Below are 13,550 nucleotides of genomic sequence, written 5' to 3' on the forward strand. Positions count from 1 at the left end.
CTGAGGTCCTGTTGGAACCCATCCCTATACTGCTTCCCTTCATATTTTCTACCTTAAAATATTTTTGACGAAACGTTATCTAATTGCATTTGCCACAAAGTGATCATACAGTAATTACACGGTAATGAACTAATTACCTCTTAATGACTGTGTAACCGTAATCGTCGGTCGTTAAACCGTGTAATTGCTGCATAATAGCTGTAAAGCTACAAAATTATTAACATTTTTAAACGATTATATTACAATATATCGAAGTGAATTTTTATCTGAAAAATGTGTTGATTTTTGCTGGACGACATGGCCGAGTTATCTAACAGGTACTCGAAAGTATTTTATAACTTCATGATTCTCATAGATTAATTTAATCGTCGAATATTGTCGTCGATTTACCATTAATTCGATCGTCAATCGCCGTGAGAAATTAGGTTCAGTGATCGAGTAATTGTGATTATTTAACAATTGTTATCTATTATCGATATAACATCGAATGAACCCAGTTATGAAATATTATATAAATATTAATTCAAAAGCGATTCTAATGTCTAATTGTTATCAGTCGGTAAAGTGTAGGAACGGTAGCGAACGTAAAGGGGCCCAAAAGGGCACGAGCGCCCTCTCTCCCCGTTCAACGAAAATATTTTATTTGATCATTTCATTTCGTGATTTTAGAAGTCAAAATAAATGTACCATCCACCAAACGAGCTAGCATTATCACGATGCGTCCTTCTCGCGACCGATGTATAACAACCGCATGATTAATGAACGTTAAAAGAATTGTTTGCACAAATTTATGAGCCCGTCAATACTCACAAACGGGTCGTTCGTGAGTCATTTTTCAGTAATCTATCGAATTCGGATAGTTTTACAAATGTCTCGTCTTGTCACAGAAAGGTTGTATACGTACTCGATAAGATAATACTTTTGGGACCTTCATGAAATTTCAGTAAGTCCATGATGGAACAATATCTATTTCATGTTTTTCATCTTACCGTTCAACTTGTAAATATTTTTCGCCGAAACGCTACGCATTACGGCTGCATTATGAAATATTTAACTTACGACTTTGTAACAAGCATGTATCGGTTAAAAAAATTAAAAATTATTTCATTCGCTCCTTGTATCCAGTAATATATGATTATAATATCAGTTGGGTTCTGATTACTTTTTTTTAACTATACACGCTTTCTTATGTAATAAATATTTTACGAGCACATTTTTGTTCCATCTAAAATATATTGTTTCCCAAGTCTTATGATCATTAAAAAAAAAAAAAAAAAAAAATGCTACCTCGATTCCGTCTAATATTATATACAGAGTTAGAGTTAGAGTTAGAGTTTCAGTAGTTCTTCATTCGTTACTATTTCATTAGTTGTATCTGTTAAAAAGTTATGATAGTAAAGTAGCATTTGAGATTGTTCTAATAAAATTAGGATTATGGGGATTAAGGGATTATGATCGTAAATAAAAACGTAAGCAGAAGTTGCAGTATGTTGCAATTAATACCCGCTTTATCGCAGTAGAGATAATACATATTTGAAGAATTTGAACGAATGTCTTCGATACGTGCTTCTCACTTTTCAGAAGAGCAAATGGGTTTCGAAGCGATTTCTGACCAATTGCTTATGTTCTAAATTACTGGTAATGATAAGGGGAACAAAGGAACGCTCGTAAAATCCATATCTGTACTTCGAAAACAAACTATGCCGAGATTTTTTTTATCAATTTTTATGATAAATATCGTATCTTTCGTTGCTGCCTAAAATACGTAAATTTTCGAAATTTGGACTCGTGTTTGTCCGAGAGATACAGATATGATGGACTATTTTACGCGTCGATCGCTTTTATTTTGACAAATAATTTAGGTTAAGGTGTTACACTGGACACGCGTATAACCTATAAGCACGCTAAACATTGATTAGCGATGGAAGATGAAGAGAAAAAGTGCGAAGTCGAGGAGCCGAGTGAATTTTATTTCGAATCCGACCACTTGGCACTGAAGGGAAATAAAGATTACACGACTCTTTTAAAAACGATTGTAATTCTCGAAGCGCAACGCGTTCAAGCCATAGAGGATTTAGATAAACTTTTATCGATTCGTTCCAAGGCATTGAAGGATCCAATATCGTTTGTGGCTCAAATACAAAACGGTGAACTGCCAGAATTGCCAGGACCCCAGAAAATTGCTGAAATTCCTTACATTGACTGGACGCAATATAACATAGCTATACCTGATATGCGCATGAGGCCACAAACAAGACACGGACATGCTTTGCCTCATGTACAGACCAAAGCAGAGCAAGAGAATGGAAAGGTATGTTACATTCTGTTCTCAGATTAGCTAAAGTGTTTAATAGTATATACATATGTTCATTTCTGAACATCCAGATTTTAGTACGAGGACGTGCCTTCGATGAAAGTAAACCGGAAACCTTCAATCAATTGTGGACAGTGGAGGAACAGAGGAGATTAGAAGAACTTTTGATTGAATATCCACCAGAGGAAGTAGAAATGCGACGATGGACGAAAATAGCTAATGCCTTAGGTATGTTATCGATTGAAGTTTTTACTTAGTACTTGCTCGGGAATTAAAACTCGTTTTACTCATTTTACTAGGCAATAGAACCCCGAAACAGGTTTCAAGCAGAGTTCAGAAGTACTTTATTAAACTCTTGAGAGCTGGGCTACCCATACCTGGCAGAGGTCCTAAAGTGAAATTGGATGTTAAAAAAGGAATAGGTCACAAGCATCAACGAAGTAATTACTCGTTATTTCGACGTTCTACGTTCTTTCCGCATCAAGACATGTCTTTCACCATGCCTGACGAAGGCAAAGAGCAATCGGTTGCAGAAGAATTTGTATGTATTAATTTCAATTCATTTTCTAATGCAAATTTAATTCGCGTTAGTATCTATGGTGTTACATTTAAAGGAGGATGATGCTGGAAATAATATTATAGATGATAATCCTGAATTGAGACACATAGAATTGTTAAGACAAGTGAAGGCTGAGAAAGAACAACACTCTTCCCTTGAATATAAACATATCGGATACAAGGTAACAAAAACGATACTTCTGGAAATTGTATGAAGAAAATATGAAATTTAATCCTTTTTTTACAGTGTTCGATCTGCGGAGAAGAACCTTTAACAGGTACAAGGTGGCATTGCATAGAATGTCCAAATGGAACTGACATTTGCGGCGATTGTGCGGTAACGCAATTAGAAACTGAGAATCCAGTACACGATACGTTACATAGACTAATTCCTATAAAACCGCCGCAATATACTAGAAGCTACGATTTAGATTACTTTCCGCAAAGTTTTAGTAACTCTTCCTATAATTATTTAGATCCTAATTTCTTACCTGAATAGTTATTATTTTTTAATCGAATTTGTTATACCGAATGATTTTTACGAGTGATTATGTTTAGACTTAGGATCTATAAATAATTTAATAAATTATATAGATAATACTTTTTTAAAAACACATTATACATCTGAACATTTTACGTTTCCGACATCACTGGACTTTGAGTGACATTATGTTTTAGAAATTTTAAACTAATTGTTTTTTTATACCGATCGAGAGTTCCTGTTCTTATATTTTCTCGAATATCTTGGAAAAACTTGAGGTACTGATGTACATTATGTCTGAAAATTGAATTAGTTGTATTAGTTATATTAATACATAATAAAACATCGACAAATTACTGTACCATTACGCGAGTAATACTAACATCATTAATAATACTGTGTGAAGCATTTCTTTGGTGTTATATAAATGATGCAAATATGCTCTGGTATGATTTTTACACGCAAGACATTCGCATTGACAGCATATCGGAGAAAATTCGTCCTTGTATCTACCACAGAAACAGTTAGTGTACAAATATAGCAGTCATAAACAGAATTAAATTTTGTATTACCTCTTTTCTGCAAGTGATATCACGTGTCCTACGTTATTACAATCCGTGTGATCGCACAAAAAAGTGAATGCCTCCGAATTCTCGGTAGCTACATATGGATACGATGTATCGAATACATCTACACCTAATTCGACAAACTCTAGTACCATGAGTGGATTCCAACATCCCATTGATACTTTCGGTTTATCAACAGGTAGAAGATTCTGAAATATTTGTAAACAATGTACAATCATTCATACACAATACAGATTGTTCACTTACAACAGTGTGTTCCACTACTTGTTTAACTTGTTCCAATGAAATATTCTGTACACTTGGCCCATTATTATGCAATCCATCTATCACATATCCCATTACTGGTTTATCTTTTAAATCATCTACAGATGATGTTCTAGCTTCTATATCATAACCACCTTCGATTGCAGCTAATATTCCTACTGATTTCAAATTTTCAGATGCAGAATGCCTAGAAAAACATTGTTCAAACAATGTTTTATTTAGTCTTACAGAATTTAAGGCTCTTTTCCTACTACTGTCTACATTAGTATCTCCATCGCATAGTGCAACATAAAGATCTGGTTTAAATGCTTCAACTATATCCATGTATTTGTTAGAAGTTAGTACTTGTCTCCCACTTCTTGTCCACATAGAGATGGAATCAAGTTTACGAAAACCTGAAGGAGTTAATTGAGCTGGATCATGAATTGTAAGAAGGTTTATATGTTCCTAAAAGAAGTAAATAAAATTATGTTGAATGCATAAGTAGATAATTTATAAAAATTAGATACAGAGAAATGAAGTTGTACCTCCATACCAACGAACTTCGCAAAATTAGTATTAGTATTTTTCATTGCTTCAGTCATCAACACTGAATTAGACAGTGGAACAGATAGTAAAAGAGAATTTGTAGTGACCATGTTTAACACTTCTTTAGTTAAATGTGGTACACATCCTCCCTAAGAAAAAAATGCAGTTTTAATTGCAACATTACTTCGGCTCTGTTAAACTTATAGTTATCAAATTTTACCCTTGTGTAAATAAGAGCAAGAGGAGTTTCAAAGCTGCTATTAGGAATTCTTTCAAATTCCGATAATGTACCAACTCGGGCGGTACAAGATTTCACCGATTTAGTAAAGAATTTCATATTGATTTTCGTTAATATGTTTCCAAAATGCGTACAGTAAATAGCGTTTACGGTTATTTTTATTAGTAGCTATTGGAAAACATAACCTCACCAACCCCTCGTGTATAGATTCTCCATCGTCGCGAAGTGTTTATCACCGCTAGATGGCGCTATTTAGATGGTAATTACCGACATGATGATAACTTACCATCCGGCGTCGGTAAATACCATGAAAATAACGCCATCTAACGGCGAAAGCAAGAATTAATCGAGGACAAACTTGAGCGTTTTCCGATAGAGGCGCTGACCAAACTTCTAAAATTAGTTCGGTACATTCGCCGATAGAGGGCGACTAGATAGACTTTGGAAAGCGCGCAAAATTTGAATTAGTTAATCGAATATTAAAGAGTAAATTCTTGTTTCTTTCATACAAATACTCTCTACGTCAAGTTCTTATCTTCAACTATTCCATTCTGTGCCTCGAAAAGAACCTACAATACTTTAAACATTCATCAAAGCAATAAACTCTGCACCTGACAGCCCCTGACACCTCGTTCGTAGTCCACTACCTAGACGTGATTAATTGGAGGACTGGGATGAAATAAACACAATTAATTTGAACAAGTTTATTCATTCACGTATGCATACTGTTTGGACAGTAAGAGTGTGCGTAGTTCGCCTCGAGGGTGTTCGAAATTTCGTATCCGACACTGGTCAACATTTGTCCGAGTTTCGTTCTCCTCGAGAGGAGATCGAAGTTTGTGCACAGCACTCGAGAAAAAGTTCTCAGGACTAGATCAACCCGATAATTGTTGCAAAGTTGGGCTCCGATTAATCCGACGAATCTTACAATCTTTGAAAGCTGATCGTACTTTACAATTCACTAGTCGAATTGGTTACTTGGTAATCGTAGACGTTACATTTTCGCCCAACTAATCGCAGAGCTCGAAAGGTTAATAAGAATTTCAAAGAATTTGCGATTCGAGACAGTCCGTAGTTCGTGTTTGGTGTCCTCAGTATTGATCTTCGCAGGTGTTCACCAAGGGATGAAGCGACACTGACGCACCGGAACAGCTGACCGCGTTTTGTATGTAATCCTGGAAGTTGCTCTCGATCACCCACATGAGTCTCTTGTAGCCAGGGATCACTCCCGTCGGCAGTCTGCAATCGCTACCCTTTTGGACCAACTGGAAATTGTCCTGGATGAAGGCTGTCTCGGTGTTCCACATGTAGACATCACCTTCTCCTAGACATCAGACAAAAAAAAGTCTCGCGTTTAAAAGTGTTCGCCCGAAGGAAATGTCACTTAACGCACTATAAAAACACAAAGCAAACAGGTTTGTCCACTTGGCGCGTCGAGTAGACGAGTTCTATCCCAAAACATACACGCAGACATTAGTGTCTCACTCCTAATCATAATAATTAAAATTTGCATTCTAAGCAGTTGCATTAGGTGGTCTTGAAAGATTAATGATACGTTACTTTGCGATCATTTTTCTCTACTACTGTCATAAAATAAAGTTTTAAGAGACAAGGTTGTTTGTTTATATGAATATAAATTAATCGAGTGCAAGACTTGGGAAATCGAAGTCTCGTCGGGTTTCATCGAACTCTTTCGACGAGTTCTTACCCTTCATCCTGAAGAAGATGGCGGCGCCATTGTCGGTGCCCAGGAAGACGATTTTGCTTTTCTTCGCGCCAACCTCCGTCACGGACCCGTTAGCGTTTCCAGCTCTGAGGTTCGCAGCCCTGATGGCGAAGATTCGGTTGGAGCCCAGGTAGGTGAAATACAGGACTCCAGTGCCGCAGCTTTTCCTGATCAGCGCCAAGTAGAGCGCGTCCCTCTTCTCCGCGCCGGAAGTGACGGCTCTCGGAAGGATGACGCGATAACCGCTGTCAGCGGTGACGTTGTAAACGATTATGGCTCTGGTTGCGGCGTCGGAAACGTACACGTACACCTGGCCATCTTCGGCGTAGTCGACCGCCATGTATTGCAGACGAGAGGACGCGTCTACTAGGTGGCTCAAGTCGATCACCTTCACTACCTGCGATCGCAAAAACGAGCGTTATATTGCTCTTTATAAAATCTTTGCGAACGTACTTGGAATCCTAAGTAATCCTAAGTAAATCCTAAGTACTTGGTACCTAAGAAAAATTCGATCTTACTAATAAGTTGTTCGATAAGTAAACAAGTTCGAACAAAATTCCAGAAAAATTCTATCGAGCTTTAATGGGTCCGCGGTTACCTTTCCCGTTTTGGCGTTGACTCCGACCACTTTCGGAGGACACCTTCGCACGGGTTGCTCGAGAGTATTGACGATTCCGATATCGAGAACCCACAGGATGTCTTGCATGTCCAGGACGATGTCGACGGCGCTCTGGAGAGCCTGGCAGTTGCCTTCTTCCTGGATGGCCCAGCAAGGGAACGGTGCTACCTTCGGCGAACAGTCCTTCGCTTTCAAGGAAATGGAGCCTAGAGTGAAGGGTACGCCTGGCTTGTACCGCGGCATCGCCAGGATCACTTGGTCCTGGTACACTTGTGCCCTAGTGGCGATCACGTTCTTGGCGATGTACCGACCGCTGGTCTCGTAAATGTTTTTCGTGCTTTGACAGGGCCAGTCCAGGGTTTGCCCAGACAGCGTCACCGTCAAGTCTTGTAGCGCGAGTTCGGTGGTGGCCAGTGCCAAGCCCGTCGCTAGGATCAAACAGAACACGACGCTTGGGATCCTCCTCATTCTGCTGCTCGACGAGTACTTGCGTTAACTGCGAACCGGAAACATTTTGTTACGGTAAAAATTGCGATTCGACAGATAAAGAACCGAACCATCCTTCTCAAGGAACTCCAACATTTTTTAGACACCCTGTATATCATAGAACACTAACTAAAAGATGAACGGTAAATATTAAATATCATCCGAATTACACCGTGTTTGGTCTCGTTTTAATCAGAAAAATGTCAGGAATATGACGATGAAAGTTTTACAACGAAAATGTTAATAATAATCTCGTCCGAAGTTCAGACCCTCGCTTGTCCATCGAGACTTTACTGTAGACGAATAAATTCAGAAAAAATGAGAGACAGTCAAGTGGAGTAATTACTACTTACGCGAATTCACACTGCGAATTGACGAAGAGGTTCGAATGTTCGTTTCTCGTATTCGACTAAACGCTTATATACGTACGTCAATCGAGGATTCCACAACACCCCAGATCACGTACCGTTATTTATAAAGTGGCATCTTTCTTCCGTCTGTCGCAACACTTCCGTCCGAACAAGGCTGCGCGGGACCTAGGACACAACACGGAACCGTATCTTCGCAAATGTTTGATAAACAACGAATCATTCAGGAAGTATCTGCTCCCTGGTAAACAACATTCCTTCGTTAACGACGGTTGACTGATGTCCGAATTAAACGAAAGTAGAATTCGTTCGGAGGGAGTGGTCGAAAAATGTGTACGCCTTTTGGATCTATCGTTTCACGATCGAACGTTTCGATCGAATTTAATATCGTTCGGAAACGATTCGGAACGTGTACTCGCGGGTCCAGGATGTCCGCAGCGAGACGGAACGCGGAACGGTACCACGTATCGACGGTACAATAAATATTTTGCCAAACTCCGGTGTTTCGTAACGCGGGGGACGCAGGAACTCGTATATAACTGGCGCAATCTTAAAGATGGTTCAATTAGGTTGACGGAAGCTCCTCGAGAAACTTGGGCAAAATGATTTTTACGACGAAGTATCTACCTGTACTAATAGTAGCGTTCTCGGTGTTTATTGGCGCTTCGGCGACCGAAGAAGTCGCGGTTGAAACAACGAATCCATCGAACGTCAAATGGACGGGTGGATCGTTCGAGTGGCCATGCAGCGCCACGAAGAACATGTTCAAGAGCAGCGGACGGTACATCGCGAAGAACGTGATCGCCACCAGGGCTGCAATTTACAATGACGACGCCATCGTGGCTCTTCCCAGGTATGCCAAACCTGACACCTTTGTACAAATACATATTCGACCGTTTGCATAAATATACTAACCTGATTTCGAACGTACAGATACAGGCCAGGAGTACCGGCAACCTTAGCCAAGGTGTCTCTGATCGACAAAGGCTGCCAGGCAGGTCTGCTTCCGTTCCCTTGCTGGTCTGTGCAGGAAGAGGGGACCTGCAGCGCTCTCCAAAACGTAGTGGACCTCTACTTGGACCCTCAGAACATCCTCTGGGTCCTCGACACTGGAGTGGTGAACACTTTGGAGGAACCTGAACGCAAATGCCCGCCGAAAGTACTTGCTTTCAACGTCCACACGGGAAAGGCGAGTATTCATTTCAGTAAATAAAGGGTTAAAACGCTATTCGTTTGGTCGTATAGCATATTTAACAGCCGAATAAAACAATGAATAATAGATTCAGTGCTGGTGAAAAATCTGGTGGTTAAATCTTCTCTACGAAAATTGGACGATTCATATGGATCTAATACCGATACAAGCATGGTATGCTACAATATAGGAATATAATTTGATTAGAGTTGAAAGTCGCGACTAGGTAGATAATAATTTTCCTCGCGTATTTGCTCGTAGAAAAATGGCGCAAACCAGGCGCCATTGCGAGTGAATTTTATCTGGAAAAGTAGTCTTTGACAAGCGCGTTACGCGATAACGGATTCTGATGAATGTCACTCGTTAGAGGGAGACCTATCACGTTCGTATTATTTTGCAACCGTTACGTAACGAATTTCGATCGACTCTGCATCGATACATCAGACACGCGAATGTATAATAAAATCGTCACATACAGCTACCATTCCGATACAAAGTAGCAACGCTCCCGACAATACGTGTGCATTCTTTAAAAGATGAAAAGTGGCAGAAAATGGTAATTCAATGAATATATATGAAAATTCGAGCGTGCTTTCGAATTATTCTTTAAACTTGACACTTTCTGGACAAACAAGTAATTTATATATCGTATATAACCTTGTATATAATTATTACATAATTATTACTTCGACTCGTTCGAATCGCAGCGAATACTCAAGTCCGTAATTTCTGCCGCAGCTGGTGAAGACAGTGGACCTGTCAGGCTTGACGAGCCCGACGTCGCGTCTGCAATACCTGGTGTCGGACTACAGTCGAGACGGGAGGGTGTTCGTCTACGTGTCAGACGCTGCCACGCGAGCGATCCTCGTCTACGACGTGACCTCTGGCCGCGGCTACCGTGTCGTGTTGCCCCAGGCGATCACCGTCGGTTGTACTCGAAGAGACGTTTTGTACCTCGCCCTGCTCCGTCGTTCGGACGGAAGTACCTGTCTGGTGTTCACCTACCTGAGCGGCAGCCGCATGTTCTCGATCAGAACCGTGCATTTGAGGAACGGCTCGGCGAACGGGAAGGTTCACGATCTCGGCGTGAAACCGAGGAAGATGATCCTGTTGGGTACCGACAACGGCAGCGCCTTGTTCTTCCGGTACGAAGGCGAAGCGGACATCTACAGATGGGACGCGGCCACGGCCTTCGACTCGAGAAATTTCCAAATGGTCTACACCAGCCCGGAGTGCACCCTCGCTACGCACGTGGTCGCCGATTACAGGAGGGGCAGGATGAGGGTGCTCGAGTCCAATTTCCCCGATTTCATGCACGGGACCGTTGGATGCGGCGCCAATCAAGCCCTCAGTATTATGTAGCGCGATCGAAACAGCGATCAAACGATTCTTTAATACAGAACTTTAAATAATTCGTCTTCTCTTGCGACATCCTTCCAACGCGAATCTTTCGCCTGTCGCTGATTCGGATCGGCTTAAACGTTTGGATAACGTAACGATAGTCAAGGAACGCGTCGATTCGGACGTTAACCTTATTCGCGAGCGCCTTTGTACGAAACCGCCGCGATTTCTACGCCAATGTGTCATACCGGGCGTATAAATCAAGATGCAAATCGTTTCGTGATGCTGGCCGTGTACCCTGCGCCACGAATGCAACGGTACAGGGGAACTTTGTTGGAGAGGACAAAAAATGGAACCTTTCCCTCTTACAATCACCTTTCAGCGGCGTTCGATCGCGATTAGTTCGCCTTACGTTAGCTGTGCTCGTTTCGTGAAACGGTCCCGTTTAAATTCACCGAACGATAGCCCGGAATAATATTGGACCAAGGGAAAAAAGGACAGTCGGTTATTTTTTAATCTTAATTTTAATTTTAATTTCTGCATGCTAGTTGGCTGCGCTACGCACTGCTCCACCTCGTGGATGTTCATTCTTATTTTAAATTCGATCGAAACGCGCCCGGACAAGACGAAAGTGCAGTTCCGTCAGTCAGGCATAATAGCAACAAAATACCAATCGGTATCGTCGTTACCAAGAGTTATCGCGTTTCGGGGAACGAAAGGGATGCAACTTTCGTTGAAAATCGATACTCGGTGTCGAATTTGGTTCCCGATACAACGCGATCCAATCGGTGAAAGTATAAGCGTATTCTGTTACGCCTCTAATATCCATTCTGGTCTGTCGTTATTTGCTTTTGTAATTAATTACAGTGCCAAACGCGCGGAACAAGTGAACAGCCAATAAATCCAGCGTGGAAACCACGTTTCTATTACAAAACGCGTAATGATAGGATCGAACGGCGTGGTTTTAGTATTTCTAAAATCGGGCCGCGTTTATTCCGTGAGAATAAAAATTTTATTCTTATTAAATATACCTGCTACAAAGTTTGCGTAAACATGTCACGAAAGTTTGAGAATCACTGGCGTACGCGATGTAGCTGCGTAATTTCACCATGATTAATAAATTTGCTCGACGTTAGACGTTCGTTAACTCCCTCTTTTATTTTAATGAATACGTTTTCGCGAATTTAAGTTACACGGGTTATTTATCTCAATTACATGGCATCGTGTGGTTATTTTTTTACGCGGCACTTCTTGCCGCACGACAGCGATTTAAGATCACTATTTCGCGTAATTAGACTATTGCAACGTCGACGGGCGTGCACCGGTGGCGGCGATGCGTGTCTCTTTTTCTTTTTTTCTAACGCGAAAAAATAATCGACGCTTACGGACCGAAGGATCATTAGAGGGACTTTTGTGATGAATATAGTCATTACGAGACCACCGCGTAATATCAACGATTCAAGTTTTATATTTATGGATCAGAAGTATCATTATACTTTAAGTTTTGAAAAAGTACGTTACAAAAACAATGGCACGGTTCAGCAATTTCGAGAGAAATTAATATATTTGAGTAAATAAATTGGAATGCTTTGGAAAGTTAAATACGCATTTTTCCTTCGTCGAAATTATATGGTAGCGGTTCAAGTACGTATTCGTTAATATTTATATGAAAAGTTATGTTGTTACATTAATAAATAACGCAAGTATGAATAATGCAATAACGGTTATGTTTGCGAATATCGCTGATTGTTATCGAATAGAGCGTACGTTCCATCAACCAAATTAGTTGCGTTAATTATAGAAAGTCGCGCGATAAGGAAATCATTGAACTATTCGTAGATGGCGAGATAAACAAACAGTAATATTTCCTTTTGCGCGGCGATGTTCGTCTCCCGATTTGGTGCGTTTAATGCAAGCCAGGTAATTTCCTAAGTCAACGTAAATTGGCAAGAAGAGATACTTTATACGCACCTCGGGGAAAACCTGCAATGTCCACAAGTTTAAAAATAAAAATAGAATTCAAAGAAATTCTTTTTCGTACATTCGAAGTACCACCTACAATTTCTTAGCAATTTGTCGTTGGAAAGCCTCGAGTGTTCAATCGTCCGAGAGTACTTGCCGCGAGTGGTCTCGTGCAAATCTGGTATCAGGAGAATCTGATACCAGACGTGCGTGCAAATGTGTCGCGTTCGCGATTTTTTACCCGGCGATTACCCGAGCGTTGCAGTGTATCCACTTTGTTCCCTCGATCGGATCACTTTGACCCGACAACGTTTGGTCAGGATGTTTACTCGGAATCTAGATCGTCGACCGTCGGATTTACACGATGCCTATTAAGCGGACGATTATGTTTTGTAAATTCGCTCTCCTCGAGCGTGTCAAACGATACCATCGAACAATTGTTTTCTTTTGCGAATAAAACCAAAAGCCATGAAGTTTCGCGCAAGTTCAAAGCGTGACTAATTCATTTCGATGGGCCCCGGTGATTAGAGGATTAACTGGTTCCCGCGTTTCTCAAACTAATCACGGCTCGACAGTAACGGTACGGTAAACGTCTGTATCGGTCATTTCTCCACTTTTAATAGCTGTCTTCCTGCACGGGTCTACGTTCGTTTCTTTACTCTGCCGTTTAATTAATGCCTCGAGTATCTACTTTAGATAACAATTCAAGTAGCTCTTTTAATTTATTGTTTCTAGGAGCAAACCAAAAGGGGGACGCCCTGGGTGGGACGGGAATTAAATCTCGAGGTTTTTAACATATACGACGATGCTGTGTCTTGATTCATTTCGTTACTCTACAATTTAATTAACATCTGGAATTACGCTGAACGAGTCAGACTCGGGATTT

General features: G+C 40.7%; 4 protein-coding genes across 6 annotated transcripts; 2 read left to right on the forward strand and 2 right to left on the reverse strand.

Moving 5' to 3' along the window:
- The first annotated feature begins 1,312 nt into the window (after nt 1-1,312).
- Nucleotides 1,313-3,371, forward strand: LOC128872284 (ZZ-type zinc finger-containing protein 3). 2 transcript variants are annotated; one of them, XM_054114797.1, is made up of 7 exons: nt 1,313-1,469; nt 1,582-1,638; nt 1,863-2,311; nt 2,386-2,542; nt 2,614-2,855; nt 2,929-3,054; nt 3,120-3,371. In XM_054114797.1, exons 3-7 carry the CDS (start codon nt 1,922-1,924, stop codon nt 3,369-3,371), a joined length of 1,167 nt encoding a protein of 388 aa, XP_053970772.1. In that variant the 5' UTR covers nt 1,313-1,469; nt 1,582-1,638; nt 1,863-1,921. The 2 variants fall into 2 exon arrangements, with proteins under 2 accessions (XP_053970772.1, XP_053970774.1); XM_054114799.1 differs by lacking the exon at nt 1,582-1,638 and having other exon boundaries at nt 1,325-1,469.
- A 134-nt stretch (nt 3,372-3,505) lies between these two features.
- On the reverse strand, nt 3,506-5,187 carry LOC128872283 (queuine tRNA-ribosyltransferase accessory subunit 2). Its single transcript, XM_054114796.1, has 6 exons — nt 4,953-5,187; nt 4,732-4,881; nt 4,187-4,651; nt 3,926-4,128; nt 3,737-3,862; nt 3,506-3,650 (listed from the first exon to the last, which is right to left on the reverse strand). Exons 1-6 carry the CDS (start codon nt 5,067-5,069, stop codon nt 3,506-3,508), a joined length of 1,206 nt encoding a protein of 401 aa, XP_053970771.1. The 5' UTR covers nt 5,070-5,187.
- A 493-nt stretch (nt 5,188-5,680) lies between these two features.
- Nucleotides 5,681-8,895, reverse strand: LOC128872285 (major royal jelly protein 1). 2 transcript variants are annotated; one of them, XM_054114800.1, is made up of 5 exons: nt 8,797-8,895; nt 8,268-8,337; nt 7,295-7,811; nt 6,679-7,093; nt 5,681-6,294 (listed from the first exon to the last, which is right to left on the reverse strand). In XM_054114800.1, the coding sequence occupies exons 3-5, from the start codon at nt 7,781-7,783 to the stop codon at nt 6,062-6,064; spliced, it is 1,137 nt and encodes a 378-aa protein (XP_053970775.1). In that variant the 5' UTR covers nt 7,784-7,811; nt 8,268-8,337; nt 8,797-8,895; the 3' UTR covers nt 5,681-6,061. The 2 variants fall into 2 exon arrangements, with proteins under 2 accessions (XP_053970775.1, XP_053970776.1); XM_054114801.1 differs by lacking the exon at nt 8,797-8,895 and having other exon boundaries at nt 8,155-8,288.
- Nucleotides 8,358-10,789, forward strand: LOC128872286 (protein yellow). The gene is made up of 3 exons (XM_054114802.1): nt 8,358-9,022; nt 9,103-9,358; nt 10,100-10,789. Exons 1-3 carry the CDS (start codon nt 8,772-8,774, stop codon nt 10,721-10,723), a joined length of 1,131 nt encoding a protein of 376 aa, XP_053970777.1. The 5' UTR covers nt 8,358-8,771; the 3' UTR covers nt 10,724-10,789.
- Nucleotides 10,790-13,550: the final 2,761 nt, after the last annotated feature.

This window comes from Hylaeus volcanicus, chromosome 2 (genome assembly GCF_026283585.1).
Source record: "Hylaeus volcanicus isolate JK05 chromosome 2, UHH_iyHylVolc1.0_haploid, whole genome shotgun sequence".
NCBI lineage: Eukaryota > Metazoa > Arthropoda > Insecta > Hymenoptera > Colletidae > Hylaeus > Hylaeus volcanicus.

Coding starts and splice junctions, on each gene's coding strand:
- LOC128872286 (XM_054114802.1), top strand. CDS start 8,772: ATGATTTTTACGACGAAGTATCTACCTGTACTAATAGTAGCGTTCTCG. Junction 9,023..9,102: donor GCCATCGTGGCTCTTCCCAG/GTATGCCAAACC, acceptor TCGAACGTACAG/ATACAGGCCAGGAGTACCGG. Junction 9,359..10,099: donor TCAACGTCCACACGGGAAAG/GCGAGTATTCAT, acceptor TTTCTGCCGCAG/CTGGTGAAGACAGTGGACCT.
- LOC128872285 (XM_054114800.1), bottom strand. CDS start 7,783: ATGAGGAGGATCCCAAGCGTCGTGTTCTGTTTGATCCTAGCGACGGGC. Junction 7,094..7,294: donor TCAACGCCAAAACGGGAAAG/GTAACCGCGGAC, acceptor TTGCGATCGCAG/GTAGTGAAGGTGATCGACTT. Junction 6,295..6,678: donor CATCTTCTTCAGGATGAAGG/GTAAGAACTCGT, acceptor TCTGATGTCTAG/GAGAAGGTGATGTCTACATG.
- LOC128872283 (XM_054114796.1), bottom strand. CDS start 5,069: ATGAAATTCTTTACTAAATCGGTGAAATCTTGTACCGCCCGAGTTGGT. Junction 4,882..4,952: donor TTGCTCTTATTTACACAAGG/GTAAAATTTGAT, acceptor TTTTTTTCTTAG/GGAGGATGTGTACCACATTT. Junction 4,652..4,731: donor CGAAGTTCGTTGGTATGGAG/GTACAACTTCAT, acceptor TACTTCTTTTAG/GAACATATAAACCTTCTTAC.
- LOC128872284 (XM_054114797.1), top strand. CDS start 1,922: ATGGAAGATGAAGAGAAAAAGTGCGAAGTCGAGGAGCCGAGTGAATTT. Junction 2,856..2,928: donor AATCGGTTGCAGAAGAATTT/GTATGTATTAAT, acceptor TTACATTTAAAG/GAGGATGATGCTGGAAATAA. Junction 3,055..3,119: donor ATAAACATATCGGATACAAG/GTAACAAAAACG, acceptor CTTTTTTTACAG/TGTTCGATCTGCGGAGAAGA.